Genomic DNA, 26,938 nt, shown 5'->3' with positions numbered 1-26,938 from the left:
ATTTATCATTTAACAAGATGTACAGGAGATCGTCCCATCTATATTAAGAGGGTGTTAAGGTTGAGAGTATGTATCAGTAAGATAAGGATAAAAATCATTACATGGATGTTGTAATATCACTAAGCCAAACATTACTCACCCAGGAAATTCAGAGTTAAGGTTACACTTAAAAGAAATCTAACCATGATAAAGTGAGGAATTCATAGGCATTCAGGGCATCCAGACATCCTTAATTCTGCCCCCATAGTAATACCATTCAATAACCATAAAAATTATAAATTTTTAGTGTGAGATCCCAGATTAAACTGACTTTTAAAGACACATTAGCTATTTTACTTATTTTCCCCTGGTGATGCCACCAGCAACAGAAGGAAATAAGTTATTTCCTTATTAGAACAGAGAATCATCAGCTGCTTTGTTGTTAAACTTGGGGTGAACGATGTGTGTGTATTGGGGAGTGTGGTGCGTGGGTGTCTTAATGTTGATCTATAATGTGGCAAAAGGGAGCCGCACAAAATGCAGTACCACTGATCTCGGTGCAGCCTTGCTGGCATGTATGCATGCTTAACTCTACTCTTGTGAATGATGGTCTCACTGAGATCAATGGGACTGCTCACAGCAGTAAAGTTAAGTATGTGCATATATGTTTGCCTGATCGGGGCCTTAGATACATGCATGGCATTGAAATGAAACGGGGCTATTATTCTGAAAAGGGTCACTTTTTTGTTGAATAACCTGTCCCCATCAAAGTCACTGGCAAAACTCTCACAGGCTTGAAGGCGGGATGGGGGAGGAGGAAGAGGAGGAGGCAGGATTTCACCCCATGCCAGAGGATAACAGTGAGAAGTATTGACTGGTGGAATGCAACAAATCACACTCCATTGCACAGGGAAAGTCAGAGGAGCCCTTTCTACCGCTTTCCTCATCATGCCAAAATAAGAATAATTTCTCAGTTTCTGATTCAGTTCTTTCTTGGACCTCCACCAACCTAACATTCCTCAGTCTGAGCTTATTCTCCGGGTCACTGACAGACAGATGTCTGCAACCTGGGCACACAAGGCACCACCTGTTTTACCATTTTTTTAAAATATAAGAATCCATCTACTGCACAATTATAAACACTGACTAATGGTAATGATGTCTTCAATCCTTTTTATATTGGTCTCCACTTTTCTAAGTGAATTTTGTGCCAGATTTCCAGCCCTGGAGTGGGGCGCCCTCTATTCACAGACTAGGAACAGCACAGACAGAGGCAATGCAACTCCCCATGCTGCCCTGCCTCCCATAGGGGAACTACCTCTAGGGAAAAGAAGGTAGATCATTCTCCATGCCCATTCGGCCCTTGGTCTGTTGGCTGGGATTGCCAGTTAGGGGACCCTTTTACTATTAGGCTATGCCTACACTACAAGCTGGGGATGTGACACCCCTGCTTGTGTACACATATTCCCATCGAGCTAGCTGTGGTATAAATAGTAGCATAGCCACAGTAGCACAGGTAGAGGCAGTGGAGGCATGTCTGAGCCATGCTGAGCACAAACCCTCATGGAACCAGTGGGCATGTGCTTTGCATGGCTCAGCTGTGTCCCTGCTGTTGGAATCAGTGCTACCATGGCTACACTGCTATTCATACTCGTGCTACTTCGATGAGAGCTACCCCGCATATGTGACTTGAACAGGGTAATCACAGCCCTAGCCCACAATGCAGACAGAGCCTTAGTGTCAAATGTGATGTGGGAACTGGGCGAACATCACCCTTCACATGGGCCAAAAACAGTCTCTAGAAACCAGGGCCAGATGTAAACAAGCACTAAGTAATGAAAGAATTTATATTTCATCTGTGACTGACTCAACCAAAAGGGTGAGGTGAATAAAATTCATTTGAATGATCATTCATTTTTGTTGCCTAAGCTTTTAATACTACACATTTACCTTGAAAAATGCCTCCACGGTAATGTTTTTCTCCTTTGTTTCAGTTATACGGCTAAACAAATGCCTGAAAATCTGTAACAGGTCAGCTTCTGCTCTGACTGGATTCTTATTTAGGATGCCTGTCAGGAGCCACTTGACATAAATCACACTGCAAGCATTTTTTAATCTTAGCAATTCTTCTTGTGCCGAAGGAGGCCCCAAAGCTGCAAACCCGCCAGCTGTGACAGAACTAGACCTTTTGAAAGAACACATGGAAGTGGGAGCTGAGTGCATTGCTCACCAAACCAGGCATATACAGAAACACAATGAAGCTCTGATAAGTGTAAACCTGCTACAGGAACATGCTCAGACCTGCTAAGCAGACGGAGACCCTGTTCTTAGGGTATGTCTACACTACAGGATAAATTTGAATTAGCTTAAACCGATTTTATAAAACAGATATTATAAAGTCGATTGTGCGTGTCCACACTAGGCACATTAATTCGGTGGTGTGCGTCCGTGGTCCGAGGCTAGCGTCGATTTCTGGAGCGGTGCACTGTGGGTAGCTACTGTAAAATAATGAGGCCAATAACGTCGATTTGTGTCCACACTAACCCTAAATCGATATAGTAATATCGATTTTAGTGTTACTCCTCTCGTTTTGTAGGAGTACAGAAATCGATTTAAAGAGCCCTTTAAATCGATATAAAGAGCAGTGTAGTGTGGACGGGTGCAGCGTTAAATCGATTTAACGCTGTTAAAATCGGTTTAACAGCGTAGTGTGGACCAGGCCTTAGAGACATCAGGCGGAGCTCTCCTGCTCCACATAACCCCCCTCCCATCGGGACTGCAGCAGTTCTGCATTGCATTGTGATGTTGGGTTGCATTGTCCCAAAGGAGGGGGTTACAACTGTCACACATTACCTTACAAAACCCATCGGTGAGTGAGTCTATACAGTTATTAGTGTCACTTCCTCAATACACAGTTGGCAGGTAAGTCCATTTCCATTGCGCCAAAAGTAAAATACAATAGGAAGTTGGCTTGGCAAAACTTCGGGCTCTGTCACGGGCCCCGATCTGCATCCATGCAGGCGAGCATGGGGTGTGAGATACCCCCTTACGCTATTGTGTTGGCTATCGGTGCTGGAGTCACAACAGCAGCCTCCCGGGGTCTCCTACTCCCCCTCTCATACACGTCCTGGTGGTCAGCCCAGCTGCTCCAGGAAATGGACTGCCATAGCTTACTCCTCTTATGGAGCAAGGGGGAAGCAGAGACTGAATTGTGACTGAGTCACAGTTTGGTTCCTGCTATGCTGCCCCTTCATCTGGGAAACTGTAGGACTGAATAGAGCACTCAGGGAGAGACACTGTCAAGTAAATTGGTGGGTGTGAGCTTTCCTTCTGATTTACTGTATGGGTATGATGAGCAGAGGGGGGCCAGCTTGCTAAGGAGGGGGCTGAAGGAATCCGTGGCTGAATAAAAAACACAGGTCACTGAGGACTTACTTGCTATAGCCAACTTTCTGCACAGCTCACAGAGGGAAACCAGTTTGAGGAGATGTGATACTTTGCTCAGTAAGGGGAAGGGAATATCTGGGTACAGCACAAAAGACTCAAAGTTAAATGCAGTAGAAATCTGCCTAGAGAGTAAGTAGTAGAATTGTTCAATTGCTTGAGTTAACTTTCTGCTATCCCGACACAAACATATTTAGGCGGTTTACAATTTATTGAGTCTGTTTGTACTGCGTTCGTACAGTGCCTAGTGCAATGGGCTCCGGGTCATCAACTGGGCTCCTAAGTGTCAACATATTACTAATCATAATAGAAGTATTATGGGCTAACAGTACATAACGGTTTTAAATTCACCACCCATTGCTTATTATTTAAAGGATGCCATAGGCAAGTAAAAATGTGGCATGCTCTTTGTTACATACCCATCCTATTCATTCCTTTTTATTCAGGTTTTCAAACACAGATTTATTTTACATTTATTTAATGATGCTAAAATTTGAGGAGAGAGGATGAGAGTGGAGATGAGCAAAGGAAGGCTCAGAAGAGTAGTTTGAGGTGGTGTTTGAAGGAAGCGGGTGAGGTTATGAGGGACAGAGGCCAGAGAGGATGTTCAGGTGTGATAGACAGCATAAACAATAAAGGTGTGAGGCTTCTTGTGGGAGAAGGCTGTAACAGGGAGAAGAAGGTGAGCCAACTTAGCAGAACATAGGGTGGGCACTGGAACATGGGGCACCATGAAATTTTGATGAAAAAACTAGAAAGATATAAAATTAACAGGGCACACATTATATGGATTAAAAGCTGGCTGATTGACAGGTCTCAGAATGTAATTGTAAATGGGTTATTATCGTTAAATAGATGTGTTGCTAGTGGGCTCCCACAGGGAGTGGTTCATGGCCCTACACTATTTAACATTTTTACTGATGACCTGGCAGTAAACATAAAATCATCATTGAAAGTTTGCGGATGACACAAAAGTTGGAGAGGGATAAATAATGAAGAGGACAGGTCACTGATACACAGCGGTTTGGATTTCTTGGTAAACTGGACACAAGCAAACAATGCATTTTAATATGGCTAAATGTAAATGTATATATCTAGGGACAAAGACTGCTGGCCATACTTGTAGGATGAGGGGCTAGATCCTGGGAAACAGGGACTTTGAAAAAGATTTGAGCATCATGGTGGACAACCAGCTGAACTTGAGCTCCCAGTGCAATGCTGTGGCCAAAGGGGCTAATGCAATTGTTGGATGCATAAACAGGGGGATCTTGAGTAGAAGTAGAGAGGTTATTTTACCACTGTATTTGGCACTGCTGCGACTGTTGCTGGAATACTGTGTCTAGTTCTGGTGACCACGATTCAAGAAGGATGTTGAAAAATTGGAGAGGGAGAAGAGAAGAGCCACATGAATGATTAAGGGATTAGAAAACCTGCCTTGGAGTGATAGACTCCAGGAGTTCAGTCTACTTAGCATAACAAAGACAAGGTGAAGGGGTAACTTGATTACAGTCTATAAGTATCTACATGAAGAATAAATATTTAATAACGGGCTCTTCAATCTAGTAGAGAAAGGTAAAACTTTCAGTGGCTGAAAGTTGAAGTAGGCAAATTCAGACTGGAAATAAGGTGTCCAGTTTTTAATTGTGAGAGTAATTAACCATTGGAACAACTTACAAAGGGTCATTCTCCAGCTCTGACAATTTTTAAATCAAGATTGGATGTTTCACAAAAAGATCTGCTCTAGGCATTATTTTGGGGGCAATTCTATGGTCTGTGTTACACATGAGGTCAAACTAGGTGGTCACCGTGGTCCCTTCTGGCCTTGGGATGTATGAATCTATACAAAACTAGAATGAGACAGAGACAAGGCAGAGATATAGAGAGATATGGTAAATACAGATCAAAGTCCTGCAATATTAGCAAATCCACCACTGAGGAACATTCCTTATATACTGATAATCCAGATGGTCCTTTAACCTCTCCTGCTCTTCCACTGTCCCCAATAATAAGACATTATCAGTCTGCTGGTTATTCAGTGAGGCGTGTTTTGCAATGGCCAGGATGCTGCACAACTGCCTTTTTAATTAAAATCTCTGCTTTTTTCATTTTCTTCTACTCTTCAGGCCAAATTCAGCCTTGGTGAAGCCCATGGAGTTACATCACAGCCCAGTTCTGTTCCCATTGATGTCATTGGGGGTTTTCTACTGGCATTAGTGGGAGCTGAACTGGAGCCTTAGCGAGTGCTAACACAATATGATCTACAGATACCATTTGCATTGGTCAACCCAACTCCTTGCAGGCCAATACATTTCATGAAGACAGCTTTCTGCCCTAGCTCTAGCTATCCCCCGTGATGCAGGCAATAAGGCTGTCCTTTCTGACTCCACAGGCTCAGAGATCACGGAGAAGAATGATGCTGAAGAGACCACCTGTGGCTGGATTCTGCTTCTTGCTTGCCTTCTCTGTGGTGGCATTTACTAGTTTTCCTCTGCTGCTTCCAACTGAGTCCGATTTCCAGTTCTTGGCACTGGCTGAGCCACATGGGAAAGTCATCCAGCCCAGGCGTCTGTGGACAAACACCACTGCCTCTGTCCCCCGGCAGGCCAGGAGTTTTGATCACAGAGAATGGGAACCCACTCCCCCTGGCACCGATCAGGAAAGGCAATCCTCACACTATCCCCACTCTGCCTGCAAGCCAAAGAACCAGCTAAGCAGCCTGCGCCGACAAAACCACACACTGCTGAAAGCAAAGAGAAAGCACAAAGGAGAGATTAGGAAACATAACGTTGTGAAAAGCTCTGAAGCCAGCAGTAAATTACAGCATGAAAACATTCCCCACAGGACCAGTGGTGAGAAGAAAAGGGAGCTTAATACTCATTTTTCTCTAAAGAATACAGAGAACAATGTTCATTTCTATAAGCTGACAGGGAAAAAGGCAGATATGAAACCACAAATGGAGGAGGCCCCTTTCTTTTCTCCTTCACTCAGCAATAAAAGGGGTTTTCAGGAAGGAAAGCCGGAGTTTGTTTTACTTCTTAAGAACTCTTTTACAAGCCAGCCAACTGTGGCACAGGACCAACGCAAACCAGATGTGCAGGCAGCTGGTGCTGAGCCGCAACATTCAGATTCAATTGAAGCCTTTATCTCAGAAGTAGATAGCAGGCTGCCCTTCAAAGGTACAGCAGGCACGCAGAGAGGGACAGGCAGTTACTCCCAGGGGCCTGGAGAGGCAGGAGCTCATTTCTGGGTGAGTGTGGCCACGCAGTTACAGACATCTGAATGGTGTATGAAAACTCCAGAAGATGCCCTTTCTGCCAAATGGGAGGGCCACCTGAGGTTTGGTGAGAAGATCCCACCTTGGTTTACTGCAGACGATGTGCAGAAGATGAAATGGCTGGCAAATAGCGAAGTGGTGACCAAAACCAGAATTCCTGCCCATGGACAAATACTGAGAGTCAGTCTTTTGGTCAGCCAAGACACTTCCCTATCTGACGCTAAACGAGACTGTTCTGATGGGCTCTGTGGATTAATAAAGCGGCCCAGTGACCTCTATGAGGTGCTAGCTTTCCACTTGGACAGAGTGTTGGGGCTGAATAGGAGTCTGCCTGCAGTGGCCCGCAAATTCGACAGTCCCCTGCTGCCCTACAAATACACCAATGGTGCAGCGAGGCCCATCATATGGTGGGTGCCAGATATCCAGCACCTAGATGATGCCAACAATGACCAGAACTCTTTTGCACTGGGATGGCTACAGTACCAGTCTCTGCTGCAGCAGCGGTGTGGCATGGCAGATTCCAGGGCAGCCCTTGGAATAGCTCCATGTTTGAGCGTCCTGCACACAGAGTGGGCCAAACTGGCGCTCTTTGATTTTCTCCTACAGGTATGCTTGGTGGTGAACCAATCCCTGTCTTTCTTTTTCTTCTCTTTTGTGTGTGTGTGTGTGTGTGTGTGTGTGTGTTGGGCATAGCTATAAGTCTTGTTTCAGTGAAAGTCTTGTTTCACAAAGTTAGGGAGAGGGGAAATCTGGGAAGGTCTCCAACTCCGGAGTGTCCAAAAAAAAAAAAAAAGAGTCAAACAAAGCCAGCAGAAGTACACCTTATTACTCTCATAATTATATGTGTATGCGGTGTTTGTTGTGGAAGTGTTGGTCCCAGGATATTAGAAAACCAAAGTGAGTGAGGTAATATATTTTATTAGACCAGCTTCCACTGATGAGAGAGTCAAGCTTTCAAGCTTATGCAGAGTTCTTCAGGTCTGAGAAACTTACTCAAAGGGCCACTGCTTCATACAAGGTGGAACAGATTATTAAGCGTAAGTAGTTAAAACGTGCTAAACAATCTGTTCCACTTTGTATTTCGCAGTGACACTCTGACTTTGTTTCCCACACCTGAAGAAGAGCTCTGTGTAGCTCAAATGCTTGTCTCTCTCATCAGTCTCAACCTCACCCACCGTGTCTCTATAATTATACGTGGCATTAGTAAAAGACTTTCCATAGTCAAAATGCTTTAGAAGTACTAATTACCCTCACAAACTGCTGGACGGCAGACAGGTAAGCATTATTATTCCGATTTTATGAATGGAGAATCTAAGGCACAAAGCCAAATGACTTGCCCCAGGTCACATAGCATATCAGTGATCGAGCCAGGATTAAAACGCAAGGATGCCTGGCTTCCAGAATAGTCAAAGTAGCCTAGGCAAAGGTGTGTGTCTCCATCCAAGCTCATGCAGTCCGTCTTCAGACACCTCGCTGAACAGAACTCGTCACGGCGCAGTGAAAGCAAATGGAAGGGTGAAAGAGAAAGCAGAATTTAGGCCCAGATTGTTTGGTTTCCGAACCCAAATTAACATCTGAAATAAAAACTCACTGACTTTGTTTGTTTTCAAAGTAGGAAACAGTGTTTTTTTCCATGCAGATTTGTGGTTAAAATGGATCCCGGACAAATGTGCAAAAGTGGAAGTTTTTTTTAAATAGTCCTTTCATATTCAAGTGGCATCATCTAATTAGGATGATTTTGTACCCTGAGTTAAAGTAGGTTTATGAGGTCATCACCATGTGCTGAGCACTGTACCACTACCCCATGGCTGTGAGTCATTATGAATCAGATTAGTGGAGTTCACAACACCGTTTGATAATCAACCTGTGACACAGGGCTCAGATAATCATCCTGTGGACTGAATGGCATTACTTACCCGAGGAAAGATTGCCTGATTGAGCCTTGAAGAGCAAAGGTGGGGGAGGGGGAAAGGAGGCTGGCTGGATACTGATGCCAGATCTCTTGCTGGAATAAATCAGTGTAGATTCATTGACATAAAAGGTGCTGTGGTGACTTACACCATAAGTATAGCTCACCGTCTGTAAGCTTTGTTACCATGAGACTCCACTCATCCTCAGGACAACCCTGTATTCCTAGCAGGACCACCGAATGCCTGCAGTCTGAACTCATTCATGTTTTCATTAACTTTTCAGTTTGTCATGATCATCTAATCTTATTTGAATTCTCAAACCGCAGATAAAGAACAGGAAGCCTGGATCATCAATCAGTAGACCTCTGTACAAGGATTGTCTCACAGATGACTGATTCAGTCAGAAGCCTGAAACTGACACCAAACCAAGGGAATTCTGCCTTTAGCAGGGATATGCTGGATTGCTGCCACTATACCAGGGAAGCTGTCACTATCATTTGTTTGAATTTTTCAGGTTTCGGAGTGTCTGGGACTTGACACTGGAAAAGACTGAAACAGTACACAGTAGCTTTCCATTCCGAACAAACCTTCAGTGTCATAGTCGCTGGATCAAGTGTGGCAAACTTCCTAAACCACCAGACTCAGTCTGTTTGCAGAATGAACTACTCTTCAAGTAGAGAATTGTGCAGCAAAGCAAGGAGCTTCATCTAGTTTTGCTGGGTCTTTGCCACTCATTTCCTGGTTAGCATTACGCCAACCAAGTCAAACAGTGATGCCTGAAGTATACCAGGCTTCCTCAAAAACGTTGGCATAGGGTTATGGGCAGAGGATTAGGTTTCCTAGAAAAGAAGGTGTCAAGAACTCTTTGGCTTACCAGTGGGTAAAAGCAGCCTAGTAGAAACAGCAACTTTTAATTACAAAATACACACTTGTCCCTCTCTAACATTAACCCCATACTGTCCTGGCAAAGCTGTACATTTGCTATTATGTACAGTAGTGTCCTACTCTGTGAGCTTTTGGTCCTCATTAACCTCCTGATGTCACCGTTTCATTAGTACTTGTAGTGTCTTCAAGCCTAGACAGGACCTGATTTTCTAATTTGAACCTCCCCACCTCAACCAACCAAATATAACCCAAGCACATTTTCAAACACCAAAAGCCCTTCCAACCTGCTTTCTGTATCAGAGAGAGAAGCACAAAAAGGCCTTTTTTGTCATTTACAACGCACATTTAAACAAAAATGTCTTTACTTTCACAAATCAGTCTTGGCGTAGCTGTCAATCTTCAGTAAATATATTTAATAATCAATGTGTGTGGAAGGGGGAGAAAGCTGCTTTATCACTTCTCAATGTACTGTGCAGTTTGGAAGCTCAGTGTAAAGTTGTGCTTTTGTATAGTTTGTGCATGCAAAGCCCTTTGGACTTGAAGGGGAACATGGATACACAGGCAAGCTTCAGACACATCAGACCTGATCCTGATCTCACTTATTCTAGTTTTATCCTGGTGTAACCCCACCAGTTTGGGTGGAGTTACTCCTGATTCACACTGGTGTGAGGTCATGCTCATTTAAAAGAATCTTATGTCAGTCTCATGTTATCCAGACTCTTTTGTTCCTGGTGTCTTTTTGTTGCTGAAAATCAGCTTTTTTTTCTCTAACCAGGATCCTTTCCCCATCATGGAGATTTTCCTTCTCTTCTGTGTGTGGATTAAGAGTGCTTAATCTTCCATCTGGAAAATCAGAACCTGCTGCTATGGGGGATTATTACAGTGTCTCTGAACAGAGAATTTGAGTTATTAGGGGCAACTGAGAGGAAGAAGAGATGGTTTATATGGGAGATGGAGTCTTATTTATACACCTCAGGGGTATTACTTAGCACTGTAGGGACAAGCATTGGGGGAAAAAAACTATCTGAAAGGTTTTAAAAAATCTCTGCTAAAATATGTGTTTCCATTACCTTTTTTTTTTCTTGGCAGAGCTTAACCATTAATCTTTATAACCTCAAAGTATGGCTCGCAGAAGGGGTCAATCATGGCTAGATTTAACAAATCCAGTCATGACTGGAATATTTTACATTAAAACTATTAGCATTCATATTTAAAATGAATCTAGCAGGAAATAAAATAAGTGTTTAAAGAGCAGAAATGGAAATTCTGGGATCGGCTTTTTTGTGTGGGACTGTTACTTTAGAACTTACTAATAAACACATCCGGGTTTGAGATGGTGGCATTATGGGGTGAAATCCTGGCCCTAATGAAATCAGTGGGAAAATTCTCTTGACTTCAATGGGACCAGGACTTCACCCTTGGTGTTTTTATTTAAAAACCATATGGTCAAATCCTCAGCGGGTGTAAATCACCATAGAAGTCAGTGGAGATACATTGATTTACGCCAGCTGTGTATAGGTCCTATGGACCTATACATTTTTAGTTTTTTTCATTCTCTGCCCCCTCATTCCAATACCACCACTTCCCATCTCCAGCCATGAGCATACGCTTGTGTGATGTCAGGCCCTGACAGTGAATGTTATTGGTGCCCCCTTCCCCCCAGGAAAAAGCTGTCCAGAATAGATTCCTTCTTTGCTCTTTGATTCATAATTTTCCACAACTCCAGAGTAGCAATTTATCTCTGGGCCAGGAGGCTTAGGAAAGTAACTCTCTTACTGGAGAACACCAATGCCCCTTTGTGGACTGATTGCCAAGGCACCATGTGAACAGCTACTGCCTCTCCTCCTTCGAAGAGATATGGTAGATCTCAGATTCAACCAGAGCAGTGATGGGGAGACTACAGTGGGCCATGGGCATACCAGACAGAAACCAGACAGTGACTCAAAAATACCAGGAAGAGGAAGATTCGGGACAAGTTTTTTCCCTTTTCTACTTCCTTGCCCTGCCACTCAGAACACTTCAAGGGCCTGATCCAGCCTCCTGTGGGAAAATTGGGCCCCATAGCAAAAATCTCATTGGATTCAATGTGAAGATTGGGCCCTAAATGGAAAGGATGATGTTTGAGGGAGACTTTTACGTAAGGTGCAAGCAGACCAAATGACAAAAACAAACCACAGAGTTTCTCAATAGCTCCAAAGAGATCATCACTAATGGAAAAGTCCTATAAAGCTAAATAAGGATGAAGCCAGAAGGATATTATAGAAATGTAACAAAGTTCTTCAGAAATTACTCAAAACCTTATAGGATTTAATAGAGAATGAAATCCTTTGAATCCTGAACCATTCTGTAGAATTTTGGAGCAGGAATAGAATTCAGTAGTGGATTCTATAGGATGATCCAAAAATTCCATGCAAGGATTATCATTCTGTATTATGTTCTATGGGTCTTTCCCGTAAGGCAGTGCCTCTATTATTTGCAGCCTCTCTAATATACAGTTATTTCACATTGGCTCCCAAAGGCCAGCTGCACTGATCAAAATCCTTTACAAACACCTCACAGAGACTCCGCCTATTTTTCATACTGTAGCTCACTAACATGATTCTCTGTGAACCTCTGTGAACCTCTCTCCACAGGCAAAAAGTTTACTGCCAAGAAAAATTACCAGAAGAGAGCACACAGTGTATTGTGAACACTGCTGTTCACTCGCTGAGCACTGCTGCTAGAAAGCAGGATTAGAACACCTCTGTTTCAGTTATCTCCCAGTTTGGCAATGTCTGCAGCATTCATCTCTTAGGTAGTGACTTTTAGCTTTGAGTTGGCTGATCACTTCACATATCATCTCTCTCTTCATTTGGCTCAATAATACTGCCTTTGTCTACACTTTCCTGCCTCAACTGGCAACACTGATCGTATGGTAAACATGGCAGGAATCCATCAAAATACAATAGGTTAAATTAATCCAAATCCTAGTCCCTTTTGATGTCAATAGCAAAACTCCCATTAACTTCAGTGGAGGTAGAATTAGGCCCAAATGACCCAGTTCCACATGATTTAAGTCTCCATGGCGGGTAGAGATGTCTGAACCTTACATTGCAACCTTTCATGTAAAATGTAGACGACGTCACAGGAAAGAAACTGGCCACGTTTTGTCCAAAATTTTATATATGGGGTCTGATTCTCATTGACACTGAGGCCCCTTTGTCCCTCTCTGGCAGTGTAAAGGGGCTGGAAAGTGCATGCATATATAATGTGAGCCCTCATTAAGGCCCCTTCACTTTGCCAGAACAGTGTTAAGGAGCCTCAGTGTAAATAAGAATCAGCCACACAAGGAATTGCCCACACACATCAACCCAGAGAAAATATAGCACTTGTCTGGGAAAATAAAATAACCTCTAGAATAACCAGCCTCGATCTGAGCCTCTCTCATCCCTCAACACACCATCCTTCAACAAAAGTAGAAAATAGGTAAGGGGTTCAGAATATCCTCAAAGTCAACAAATGCCAGGTCTGTCAGACGAAGGTGGGGACTGAGTCAAGTGCCAGCCATTATTAGCATGTCTCTGACATGCTCTTTTGTTATTTCTTCCAAGCTGCCCTTTATGTGTCCAAATGCAGAGACAGTTCACCTCTTCTGTAATACAGATAGCAAACTATAATCAGCTGATTGCTAGGTAGGTGGAGAGCTGTGATCACTGCTCCTGACTGGCTAAGAATTGCACCCACCCTGTTATTGCTGTTACCCCATCTCCCTCCCACTCCCCACCACAACCCACTTGTTTTCATCATTTGCCTTTTGGGTCTTTTCTTCTAAATAGCAAGCTCTTTGGGGCAAGGATGGTCATCTACCATATATGTTTGTACAACACCTATCATGACTGGGGCCCTGAACTGGGCAGCTTCTAGGCATTCCCACAATATAAATGTTGAGTTCATCCAAAAAAACAACTACATTAAAAGAACATTATTCAGGTTTCATAGCTAAGCCGTCCAAAGTTAGGAAATGCTAGAATAAAGGTGTGTGTGCTGTAGTGGCTATAGACTCGTCTGTCCTTGTGCCCCCAGCCTGCCCTTGTCTCCCTCTGCTTCTCTCCATCCCACCCTCCCCCATCCTGATCCTGCTCACATCCCCCTCTCCCCCTGCTCACACCATGGTTCCCACTCCCCACCTTTCTTCATTCCACTCAGTGCAAGAATCAGAGTGAAGGTTATGATATGTTATGCAGGAAGTCACACTATACGATGGCCATAATGGTACTTTTGGCTATACTGTCATAAGCTACATATACTGCTCATGGAGAGTTACTTGCCACCATTTTGGAAGGGTTGAAACTTATTTAAACTTTTTCTGAGTCTTTGCCGGGGCATGAATTTTTCCAGATTGTGCTTTGTTCTTTTGGTATGAAGCCTGCAAAGTGTTATAACATGGTAAATCTTCCAGGCTGGATGAACCCTTGCAAACCCCAGATATAATGCACAGTCTCATCCCTAAATCATAGACCTTTGAGTTGGTAGATCTGAATTCTATTCCTGGTACTGCTCTAAACAGTCTCTGGTGTCTTGGCTAAGTCACTGAAATTCTCTGCTTCAGCTTCCTCACCTGTACAAGTGGTATAATGATACTTACCTCCTTCATAGGGTGGTTGAGAGGCTGAAATCATTAATGCTTAGAAAGCATTTGAGATCATTAGATGGATGGTGTGTGTCTGTTTCTATTACAGAAATGTACAAGATGTAATAAGCTGTATAGGTAAAGCCTAGGTGGAATATGGTCATACCTTAGCTCTGCCTATACATAAATAAAGACACAGACTGTCTAGGGGAGCAGATGTCAGTCGAGAGAAAGTGTGTCAACGCTGCACTGTGCACGTCGTCAGCCAGGGACAATTAGCCAAACCAGTTCCTGGAGAGAGGCTTAAGTCAGATGTCAGACTCAGCCTGTACCTTATAACTTCTGTTATTCTATATACATTTATTCCTTGGTTTCCTAAAAACAGTCTCCTAGCAACATGCTAAAAGGTACAGCCTCCCACATTCTAGTGGGTGGAACAGAGGCAATACATTCATATCCAGATGGGCACACAACAGTTACCATGAGTACCAAACAAAGGAGGTTTTTTTTAAGGAAAACACAATGTGGGCTGGGGTCAGCCTTCAGCAAAGGAGGAGCGGGGATAGAAAGGAAGGTATTATATAGTAGGATGGGTCTGAGTATGCTAATAAAATGATGTAATAGAACAGGTTGCTGACTTGCCAGGTGGGGATCACCGCCACCTCGCAAGTCAGCAACCTCACCAGATGCCTTAGCGACCTCATAGAAACCATCCAGCACAACGCGGATATGAGACGGGGCAGCGCTCCCCCACAGGTAACCTCATGCCGCCCTGCCATAGGAGCAACTAGCACCACCCCTCAGGCCGCACGGCGAGACCCAGCCAGCGGAGGAGCCTCCCACAGCCGCCAGATCCCACGGCTGGACCCCGCCCCCGCGAGATCCAACACCTCCTCCAAGATTACCCAGCGAGCCTCTGACTGCCAAAAACCCATGCCCCACTGAGGACCCCCCAGCTGGATACCGCCCACAGAAGAACCAGAACCATCCCCAGTGCTTCCAAACACGACCGTGCCCCTCCAAAGTCCAGCACTGGAAGATCCAGTGCTGCCTCGGAGACACCAACAGCTGCCCTCCCCACCATATCAGGACCCCCTCCCCCAAAACCACCTGAAGACCGCCCCCCAGTCTGAGGGACAACAAGGCCGCAGACTGTCCCCACAGCACCCAAACCTGTGGAGACAACGCAGCAGGAGGAGCGATGGCCGCAAGCGACGGTCGCCACGCCATGGCAATCCGCCTGGATGGACAAGCTGGCAAAGGCTGAGGACTTCGAGAACTTTGACACTCTGACGGACAGACTGACCACAGAACTATCTGCAGAAATTACAGCCAGAAGGAGGGAACCCCAGGAGGCTTCATGGGCCACTTGCAGATTCCCTGTGCCGAGCCATAACAACACTGCCAGAGAAAGTAGGAGAGGGGATGTCGGCTGTCGCTACAATCCAGTGGCTGCATCCCGTATTCAGAAACTATACAGGACGAACCAGGCAAAAGCCATGAGGGAGATCCTTGACGGGACCTCCTCCCACTGTGCCATCCAGCCCGAGAGGCTCTACTCCTTCTTCAAGGATGTGTTTGATCATGAGGCCCAGACCAGCTTGCGACGCCCAGAGTGCCTTCTCCCGCTACCCCAGATCGCCCTCACAGAGGACCTGGAGTGAGATTTCCCCCCCAGGAGGTGCAGACGAGGCTGACGAGGACCAAAAACACTGCCCCTGGAAAAGATGGCATCCGCTACCACCTGCTGAAGAAGCGAGACCCCAGCTGCTTGGTGCTTGCTGCCATCTTCAACAAATACAAGCAGTTCCACCACCTTCCCCGCTCCTGGAAAAAGTCCATGACTGTGCTCATCCACTAAAAAGGTGAACGAGACGACCCCAGCAACTGGAGGGCCATCTGCCTCTGCTCCACCATCTAAAAGCTGTATGCCAGCTGCCTCGCGGCAAGAATCATGGACTGGTCAGTGTGCAGGGGCGCTGTCAGCTCAGTGCAGAAGGGTTTCATGTCCTGCCCGGGATGCTACGAGCACAACTTCCTCCTTCAGATGGCCATTCAGGAGGCCAGGAGGTCCAAGAGGCAGTGCGCCGTAGCCTGGCTTGACCTGACCAACACCTTTGGGTCCATACCCCATCATCATATCTTTGCCACCCTGGGAGAGTTCGGGATGCCAGAAACCTTTATCCAGATCCTCTGGGACCTCTACAAGGACTGCACCACCACCATCAGCACCATGGACAGAGAGACGGACACCATCCCCATCCGCTGCGGCGTGAAACAAGGATGCCCCCTTAGCCCCATCATTTTCAACCTGGCCATAGAACCGCTCATCTGAGCCATCTCTAGCAGCCCAAACGGCTTCGACCTGCACCGCAAGAAAATCAGCATTCTGGCCTATGTGGATGACCTGGTCCTGACTGTGGACAACCCAGAGAGCCTCCAAGGTATGCTAGACGCCACCAGCTGAGCTACTGACTGGATGGGGCTCCGCTTTAATGCGAAGAAATGCTCAACTCTGCACATTGACAGCAGCAAAAGAGACTCGGTGCTGGCAACAGAGTTCCAGACCCAGGGTGAGCCCGTCATTCCTGGCAGAGGGGCAGGTGTACCAGCACCTTGGCATGCCGATGGGTTTCCATGTCCGGCAGACACCTGAGGACACCATCCAGGAGATCTTGCAAGACACTGCCAAGATTGATACCTCCCTGCTGGCAGAAGATAAATGCCCTGAACACCTTCCTGATCCCATGGATCTAGTTCACCCTAAGGGGATCTGCAGTGGCGAAGGTGCCCCTCAACAGGGAAGACAAGATCATCCAGCAGCTGGTGAAGAAGTAGCTCTTCCTTCCCCAGAGAGCCAGCAACGAGCTGGTCTACATCGCTCACAGACACAGTGGTGCCAATGTCCCCTGCATAAGTGACCTGTGCGATGTCGCGACAATCACCCACGCGTTCTGCCTGCTGACATGTCCTGACGCCACGGTAAGGAACAGCATGGTGAACACCCTGCATGATGCAACAGAGAAGCGGATCAGCAGAGCCCCCTGTAACCAAGACATCTCCACCTTCCTGAGTGGCTCTCTGGATGGGGAATTCGGACAGGATGGGCGCAACATTGCTTCACTGTGGTCCTGCACTCAAAATGCCATGCGTCGCCTGGGGAAGCACATTGGCTGCCGCTGGGAGTGGTGTGAGGAGTGCCAGGAGCTGGGAGTCCAGGTGCCGCAGATCAGGTCCAACAACAACACCATCATAACCCCGAGTGCCAGGGGCTTGCTGGAGAGGACTCTGAAGTCCGCCATCCACTCACTGTATGTGGAAACCCTGAATCATAAACCGGACCAGGATAAAGCCTTTGAGTTGACCAGCAAGTGGGATGCCAGCAACCACTTCCTCGCTGGGGGCGGCTTCACCCGCTTCGCCAACTGGCGGTTCATCCACTGTGCCCGGCTAAACTGGGTCCCTTTCAGTGGAGCCGTCCGCCTCAGGAACCGAGACAAGCGTTGCAGGAAGTGCAGTTACTCCAACGAGACCCTGCCTCACGTCCTGTGCAGCTGCAAACCCCACTCCAGAGCCTGGCAGCTGCGCCACAACACTATCCAGAACCGCCTGGTGAAAGCCATCGCACCACACCTGGGGGAGATCTCTGTGAACTGCACCATCTCCAGTACCAACAGCCAGCTATGACCTGACATCATCATCACCGACGAGACCAAGAAAAATATCATCCTCGTCGATGTCATGGTCTCCTTTGAGAACAGGATCCCGGCATTTCACGAAGCCCAAGCTCATAAGCTGGAAAATTATTACCCTCCACCCCTGGGCTGACACCCTGAGAGCAAAGGGCTACGAGGTGCAAATGGATGCCCTGATTGTTGGAGCCCTGGGACCCTGGGACCCCTGCAATGAGCGTGTGCTGCGGACCTGCGGGATCGGTCGGCGCCTCATGGTCTCAGACACCATCTGATGGTCCAGGGACATCTACACTGAGCACATCACTGGCCACCGACATTACCAGGAGGCGTGAGCCAGAATGACATTGTTCTTCGACTACAAGAAAGGGACTAAGACACTTTTTCTGTTGGATCATATGAACTGGAACTATAAAATCCCTGAACATTAAATCTCACCAAATGAGGGTCAATCCATCCTCATCATCATATCCACTCATTATACTCCACACCCGAACATAGCCACTTTATGAACTTCATACCCTCATATCTCAATGTCTGTACTTCGACCCATTAACCTTTTACCCCCAATTGGGGATATTACAGATTATGTATTCCTTATGCCACCTGATCTTAAACCAAATTTTGCACCCTTGATAATCTGTATGTTATTCCCTGATAACCAGAAACTTCTGTGCTTAAACTCTGTACTGTTCACTTTTTTTTTAATATCTTAATTAAATCTTTAAATATAATAGGATGGGGCTGAGTAATAGAACAGTTCTCAAACTGCAGGCCATGACCCCTTTTTAATGAGGTTGGCAGGGCCTGTATTAGACACATTGGGCCCTGGGGCTGAAGTTGAAGCCTGAGCTCTGCAACCCAGGGCTGAAGCTGAAGCCTGAGGGCTTCCGCTCCCCCCCTGCCCCGAGGCCGGCGGGGCTCAGGCTACAGCTTCAGCCACACGTGGGATTGTGTAGCAATTTTTGTTGTCAGAAGGGGGTCGTGGTGCAATGAAGTTTGAGAACCACTGTAATAGAACCATGAGTGGATGATATTAATGCATGTCTCAAGCCTCTGAGAATGCCCAGTGTGACTTGACTGTTTCTAGACACCTGAGCAGACTCAGTTGACTACTTGTGTAACTTGTGTAGTTACTAAAAGGGCTGTTCCCTCCTGAGGCAGGATATAGGCAGGACATAGGCATCTGATGTAACATATTTTGTGGGAGTTTTTCAGATGACACCTGCAAAATCTAGGTCTCGTCTGAACTGCATGAACATTAAGTATCCCAGGCCTCTTTTCATAAGAGTATTTCCATGATGCTCACTATCCAAACTGACCCTCTGTCTCCCTGGCATGCATGCTGTTGGCTGCCATCTTCCCCCCAAGAGTGGTGGAAGTCACATGATGTTATTACCCATTCTTATGTGCAATTTCCCAGTTTGCAACACTGCATTTGCAGACATAAGTACACAGCCAAATTAGAATGCAGTTACCTTTGAAAATGTGGCCAATGTCTCCTCCTATGCATGACAACTTATGATTTTGTTCATAGTCTCCCAGTGAGTATGTCAAGTCAAACTTCTGTCTAGTGCACAAGCACATTGACTCTCTCTGTAAATCAGCTGAGATTTTCTTTATGTTCTGCACAGACTATTAATTCTTCTGTGATGGAAAATGACATAAAAGGTGGGAGAAATCAGAGTGCTGCACTTTCAGGCACCTAGACATAGGATGTGCATGGAATAAGTGTGACATTTTCCTGAGTTCAAATGCATTTCGTTTCAGAAAATACTTCAGCTCTAGGGTTTCCCTGAAGGAGAAATACTGCCTGGAGTGCCTCATTAAACATCAGCTGATGGGCCTGTGTTAAGAAATACTAGCATGGGATCAAATTAATTAATTTGGGATCGAAGAGGGCTAGGAATATAATGGTCACACAAATCAAACTGTGCAGTCCTTATATCACTTTATTCCTCTGTGCTTTGATTTGAGTCTGGGGTTCAGACAAAACACAATTCAGCTAACATTTCTGGTAGTTGTTAAGTTGAAACTGGTAATTACCTAGTATCACATGATTTCCACTGAAAATCATAAATCCCCGCTTGGCACCTGAAACTCAGCTCAGGTTCACTTGAAATTTGGCCCAGCCTGACCGAAAGGTTCATGAACCTCAGCAAACGTGACCTGAGTTACAGGTTCATAATCCAAAACCAGGCTATAGATTCACGTCTCTGGTTTGAACCAGATTCCTTGGCAACCTCATGCGAAATCGGTCAGTTTCACTACGTACTCTGGAAATGCTGCCTGCGTCAGCAGCACTGGTCCTGTTTCAGGAAAGTGTGATGTGTTTGCAGGAGCTGATTTATGCTGCTGTGCTCTGGCCAGGCCTTGTTCGGAGGAGGCAGTGAGTCAGTCTCCTGTATAAGCCATGGCACTTTTGCACACCTCTGGAGTGATTATTATATAACCGAGACAGCAGACCATCTGCCTTGTACAAAGCAGCATAAAAGCCAATAGCTTATTGTAACAAAGCTAACAGATTGGGACATGAAAAATTAGAAAGGGGTTATGGCTTCTGGGTTTCACTTGATAGTAATAACATTAATCTTGAAGGAGAGTCAAATCCTATTTCTTCCTCCAAGGATATGGGGTGTCATGCGTGCAGCACAAGTGAGGTGGTTCCACTCTTCAGGAGTGGGGTAGGGACAAATGCAGGAGCCCATGTTCATGTAGAAAGTCTATGCATACCTAGGTGTCGTGCAGCCCAACACCTTCTGCCTGGGTTTAGTAAATGGAGCAGGTTGTGGGGGGAGCGGTTTAGACCAGCCAGTCTGCCATGAGGGGGCTCTACCAGCCATTGCCTCTATGGGGCAAGCATAAGCAGGAGGGCAATGGGCTAACGTAGTGACCCCATAACAACCTATGAAATGATTCCTTCTTCCCTGTGCCAAACCATATACTCAGGGGAGGATTTGACCCAGTTGCTGCCAGAGGTGGCTCCTTCCTAGCAGTGGTGGTTCTAACATTGGGGCATTCACTACTGAAAACCAGGTGAATAAACCCAAAGTTAAATAGCTTCATCCCTATATCAGGCTAAATTCAAAGCTGTTAATCTAATGTCTATATTTTAGTTTAAGGAGCCACAAGAGGAGAGTTGTTTCTGCAACCCAGATTGTATAACGCACACTCCAGTAAAGGCTCCAGGGCAGGGCTTCAGGGACGGCATCAGCATTTCATTGATTGGGCTGTCATGAGTGAGGAGGAGCAGGTTCAAAAGTGCCCATGAATTGCTAAACACAGATGCAGCTAAAGCAAGTTACAGCGCCCCACGTGGAGTATCCACCTTGATCTGCAAACTGCACGCAGGACAATTCCCGCACTATGCAGGTGTTAAGAATGCACTAACGGGCCAAGCAAACATAGAACAATTTCCCACGCTCCCTTGTTCATTCGTCGCATTTCTATCAAGAATTGTTTCGAATATTATTAGGGAAGGATGAAATGGTTCATATAAAACAGGAACCAACCTAAACCTTCATCCAGCATTTGAATTTGCCTCAGAAAATCCCTTTCTGAGGTTCAAAAAAATTCAGTTAACTTATTTTTTTTGTTTTGCCTTAATTTTTATATGCATCTCCTCTTGGTTTCAGATAGAAACAGAATCTGTTCAGTCCATGCAAACATCGAGTATTGAAATACTGCAAGCAGGAAGTCTGAAATCTTGCAGGAAAGCCTGTTATTGGGAGCTTAGCAGTCCACTTCCCAAACCAAAATGGTTTAGAAAAGCAGCTACATTTTTTAATGGTTCTCTGAACACTCACCAATTTTTTATATAAACAGCTCTTTCATTAAAGAATAATCTGGATTTTTCTCTAAAGTTTACCAAGCTTTTTTTTTCCAGGCATGAAAAGTTCCCTGTTAAACTACAACTTAACATCACCATCCTGAAATTCCTGAAGCCTCTAAATACTTCAAATGTCACCCACAGGTTCATGACCGCCTGGACCGTTACTGCTGTGGATTTCAGCCAGACCCTGCAGAACCCTGCATGGAGGAAATGCTTCATGACAGATGTAGGAATCCTGCAGAACTGGTCCTAGTCCATATCCTGGTATGATATCGCCAAACATTATGTTTGCCTCCATCCTTTCAGTTTCTAACCTCTATCTTTTTTTTAACAGGCCAGACTGGTTATCTGTTATTGACTCTTGTTATGTTTTTACCCCCACCACAAAGAGCAAAATATGTCTAGATAACTTTTATTTCAGGGTAAGAGAAAATAAAGAATGTCTGCAGGTTAGATTCTTATATGTATAACTAAGTCAATGGGACAACTGGTGGAGTAATTTGCTGCTCAGCGTAAGTAAAAGCATAGTAAGTGCAAGTGTATCTGAATCTGGTCCTGAGAGTGAGTGAGAAGCAAGCACAGTGTGTGATTCTCTTTGTAACATTCTGCATCTGAAATGAAATGCAGGGTGTGACAGCATGAGGCAGGGAGATCTCTCTCCATTTAAAGTTGCAGCACTTAAAAAAACAGAATGACATGATCTCCTTCTGGCTGCGTACACACTTCTCAAGTAAAATTTCAGTATGGCATAGCAGTCATACAGTGGCTGTATTCTTTCAACAACACGCACATTTTATTCTGCCAGAATATTAAACAAATGAAATTCAATCTACATGTCTTCTCACCACGAAATCAAATAGCGTGCTGATTACAAATATTGTTCCTGGATGAGAATAAATAAAATAGGAAGTTAAGAATGAAGTATGACATTGAGATTGCTCAGTAATGTTAGATAATGACAATCTGACTTTCATCTTAGAAATCTACTACAGACCAATTTAATCGTTGGGGACAAGATGAATTTAACTTTAGGGACCTGGCCATGGTGACCCTCTGCATTTTATTTGGTGTAGCTAGTACATGTGCTCAGCAACTTAAGACTTTTGGGTTAAATTGTGGTTTTGGTAAAGGGTAAACGACAGCACATAGTCGCACTGGCCTGGCTGCAGACAAGAAGCTTGTCTCTAAGAGTTAATACGTGGTCCCCGGTTCCACCTTTGCTATGGACTATCATTGCTGCCAACCCTAAATATTCAAAAAACACTTTTTGCATACAAATAACCCTTCCTCCCAAAACGTCAGCTCAAAGAACCCCCAAAATGTGAACTTCTTGCTTTTTTCCCTCCAGATCCGGGGAAGTGAGCCTTCTCGCCTGGTGTTCATTGACAATGCAGGCAGACCTTACCATCCGGAAGCAAAACTCAACTTCAGGCTACTGGAAGGCATAGATGGGTAAGAAGGGCAACAGAAGCGATTCTAGCTAACGGTACCAGAGGGTCACAGCCCATGCCACCAGAACATTCCCTTCCTTTCAGAATATATAAGGCAGAACAGTTAAGATTCTTTAACAAAAACAGATGTGTCTCTGGTGAGAATAAATTGGACTGGATGGGGCTTGCCTGTGTTTGGGAAGTTTTCTTCTAGATAGTGATTCTTAGGGCTCACATCCAATAGAAAGACTGAGTCCTTTACATTCACATATACCTCACTGATATCTAGACCCCTGCCCCACCCCCCCAAGACGATGCTAAAAATGTTTGTTCCACATACACCACTGCTGAAAGATGTGCAATCCCACGTTTGTATATCTTAGTTTCTTGTACTGCCTTTTCGCTCAAGTCTCAATATGGGGGCTGAGCCAGGTCCCCTTCAAGATAGTGGAAAGGCTCCCATTGACTTCAATGGGTTTGGATAAGGTCCTACATGCAGATATCAGAAACACAAATATGAGGCCTCAGTCCGAGCTAACATGCACCCGTGTAAATCATGAGTGGCTCTACTGAAATTAATGGAGTTACAGTGGTATAAAATTAGAGTGAGATCAGAATCAGGCCCTATGTGCACATATTTCACACTGAGGTGAATATTTATCTCTCACTCTGGGGGCGGCTAATGACTGTCTCAGAAACATAAAGCATATTATTTTCCCTGCATGAACACTGAAGGGTTGAAAACCCAGATTCAAATGTTTTGGGCAAGGGACAGCTCTCTCACTCTTTGCTTATTAAGCTGTTATAGCTTTCTACATCTCTGCATCCAAGAAAAATAGTTAGCACCAAAAAAAATCTCTGCTTTGCATAAAATATGAACAGAACAGAACTCTGACTACTTCCGGGGATAGATATGGAGCAAACACTATTCTCTTGCCCTAACCCCTTAGTTCTTTGATTTTATCCTTCCAACTCCTTTTCTTTCCTTCTTCTGATTGTCTTCATCAGTTTTCCTGAGACAGCTGTGACTGTGCTCAAATCGGGATGTTTACAGAACATGCTTCTGAAGTCACTGTACATGGATCAGGAATTCTGGGAAAGCCAGGGTGGATACCAAGGCCTTAGACCCTTGCTTCAAGTCATTAACAGAAGAGGACAGATCCTACTGCAGTACATTCAGGAACACAATTTGACAGTCTTTAAGGATTCATCATTTTAAAACATGCCCCTACAAGAGCGACACACTCGCCTGACATAAAGTGCAAGGTTGCAACCATGGATATACTTCAGTCCTCTAAAGCTTTTATGATCAGAAGCTGATCTTGAGTGCTTGGTTCTTGAGAATCAAATTCAGCAGCACATGCTGAAGAAGCAGAATAGATCCGAGGAAGAGACAGATGGGGGAAAGAAAATTTCTGACACATTACACACAGGCTGGGAAAATGCATTAATCAAGTATTTATTGAGCACTGACTCCAACTTGCATTTTCAAAGGAGTTGAATCTCATTGAGATTTTAGGCACCTAACTCCTTGAGGTTCCTTTGAAAAATCTTATCTTGAGTGTTAATGGCAAAATTCTAAGGCCAACATGCAAAATATTAACTGAACAGTTTGAGAGACTGACCGAAGTTCATAGAAGTCAATGGGAGTCTTTTCATTGACTTCAGTAGGCTTTTGATTAAGCCTTAACTGCTTCAGAAATAGTCAATATGACCAATTTGGTTTGACATAAGAAAAAAGGGTGGCACCTCCAAAGTGAATCATATAAATAATGAAATAGCATGTGAGCTTCAGGGAGGTGTGAGCTTCAAAATCTAAAGGGGATCATTTAAAAAACACCCATCTGATTGCACAAGCAATTTCCTTTTCTTTCATTTCTTTTTAAGAGAAAGATTAAATGATACAAGTTATGTTAGTGCCATGTTCATCAAGTCAAAACAATTGCTATTACTATAAAAAAAATAGTAACCGCCAAGACACTACATTGGCCTCCAGAGTGACCACATCATTTTAATGTGTGAAATCCTGCCCCACTGAAGTCAATGGGCGCTTTATCATTGATTTCAATAAGCGCAGGATTACTCCATTGCTTTCATCTTTCTCCCACTCCTTCCCCATCCTCCCCATGGGTTATCAGCTTCTGGGACTGAGCTGCACAGTTGGACTGCTGTGCCCATGCGGAGTCCAAAAGAAATCAATGACATCGCAGGGATGCCTCATAATAGTAAGCCCTACGCTCAGCAGTAAGTGTTTGCCGATTGTAAACCCTTATGAGCACAGGATAAGTCATTGCTTGTTCTGTGAAATGCCATGCACAGCTAGAGAGTTATATGAATAAATAAATAAGAAGAAGAACAATAATATTACATAATTAAATCCACAAAATGTACTGCAAAAGTTAAAGTCCTAACAGCAACAGTCATTTGGCCATCTGTGATGTGTTCCATTCTTGTTTTTTCTGGCTGATATATTTAAGTTAATGTCAAACAATACCACAAAACACATATGTTGGACAATGGAGTTGAGTTAATGTTGCTTTTAGAACCAAAAACTTTGCATTTCCTGACTTCATGTGGTTTTTATCTGTTCAAATTTAACATGGCATAACATGCAGTTTTTTGCATTTTTCGTGTGTGTGTGTGTGTCTTTCTTTCTGTTGGGTGGTTAAACTTGGTAGATGTCACTTCTGTATGTGTAATAAATGAGAAAAAAAAACCCAAAAACAATCCTAAGATTTGCTACTGATTAGTACACATCTGTGTGTTCTGAATGGACACTAGCTGGGGAGGGCTTTCAGTTATTATACAGAAGTCTTTCCCAGGTGTCTGGCTGGCGGATCTCACCCACAAACTCAGGAGCTAACTGATCGCCATATTTGGGGTCAGGAAGGTATATTCCCCCACGTCACATTGGCAGAGACCCTGGGGAGTTTTTGCTTTCCTCTGCAATGTGAGGCACAGGGTCACATGCTGGTTTAAGCTAGAGTAAATGGGGATTCTCTGTAACATGGCATCTTTACGTCAAGATTTGAGGATTTCAGTAACTCAGTCAGAGGTTATGGGCCTACTACAGGAGTGGGTGGGTGAGGTTCTGTGGCCTGTGATGTGCAGGAGGTCAGCTTAAATCAATGGTCCCCAAACTTTCGAGGGTCATGCCCCCCCCTTCCCTGTCCATGCCCCCCAATGTTCTTCGGAGCCAGGGCTAGGAGTGGGGCTGCAGCTTGGGGAAGTGGGGGAGAATGCAGAAAGGGATGAGAGGCTGGGAGTGAGTCTGGTGCTGAGGACGGAGCTGTGGCCAACGGCCGACGTGGGCGCGGGGGTGGAAGCAGAGCTGCAGTGGGGGCCAGCAGCCGGACACCTGGCTGGGTGCAAGCTATGCTGAGGCTGAAGATGGGATCAGGGCGGTGCAGGGCCGGGAGGCAGGGTCCTTCACTCTGTTTCAGTTAAGGATGTGTCAGGTTTCCCATTAACCCAATTTTAGGGTTTTATAACTTCATCATAAAAATCCACTCTAGCCTGACAAAGTCTCGTCTCAGGAGTGCATCCTTCTTTAACCAAATTTCACTGGGCATTTATAGCCTCCATGTGTGCAAAAAGACAATACAATCTGATGCTTCGGGGGACTTTTCTATGCTCACATAACTCAAACACAGCTTTGGTCTGGCAAGAAGCCAATGACATCCCTGTGGATATGATGAGACAGGCAAGTAAAGAGGAGGAGCTATAGAGCTGGACTAGACTGAACCCTATGTGGGTGTGCGAGAAGGATGGGCAGGAAAGAGATTTCAAGGAGGCTTCGTCCCACCTCTGCTATTGTGCCACTGAGCAGGAATTGTCACCCTCTTGATAGCTGCATTTTGGGACTGGAAACACCAGGGCAACT

General features: G+C 45.0%; 2 protein-coding genes across 4 annotated transcripts in view; one reads left to right on the top strand and one right to left on the bottom strand.

Moving 5' to 3' along the window:
* POMGNT2 (protein O-linked mannose N-acetylglucosaminyltransferase 2 (beta 1,4-)) overlaps positions 1-26,938 on the bottom strand; it is a 165,912-nt gene that overhangs the window by 8,937 nt on the left and 130,037 nt on the right. The gene's annotated exons all lie outside the window — the stretch shown is intronic.
* GASK1A (golgi associated kinase 1A) lies at positions 5,777-24,465 on the top strand. Its single transcript, XM_030551039.1, has 4 exons — positions 5,777-7,303; positions 21,767-21,889; positions 22,974-23,077; positions 24,064-24,465. Exons 1-4 carry the CDS (start codon positions 5,777-5,779, stop codon positions 24,272-24,274), a joined length of 1,965 nt encoding a protein of 654 aa, XP_030406899.1. The 3' UTR covers positions 24,275-24,465.

Source organism: Gopherus evgoodei, chromosome 2 (genome assembly GCF_007399415.2).
Source record: "Gopherus evgoodei ecotype Sinaloan lineage chromosome 2, rGopEvg1_v1.p, whole genome shotgun sequence".
In the NCBI taxonomy this organism is placed as follows: Eukaryota; Metazoa; Chordata; order Testudines; family Testudinidae; genus Gopherus; species Gopherus evgoodei.
The sequence above is the reverse complement of the archived record's forward strand: the minus strand, read 5'-3'. Positions and strand labels throughout refer to the sequence as shown.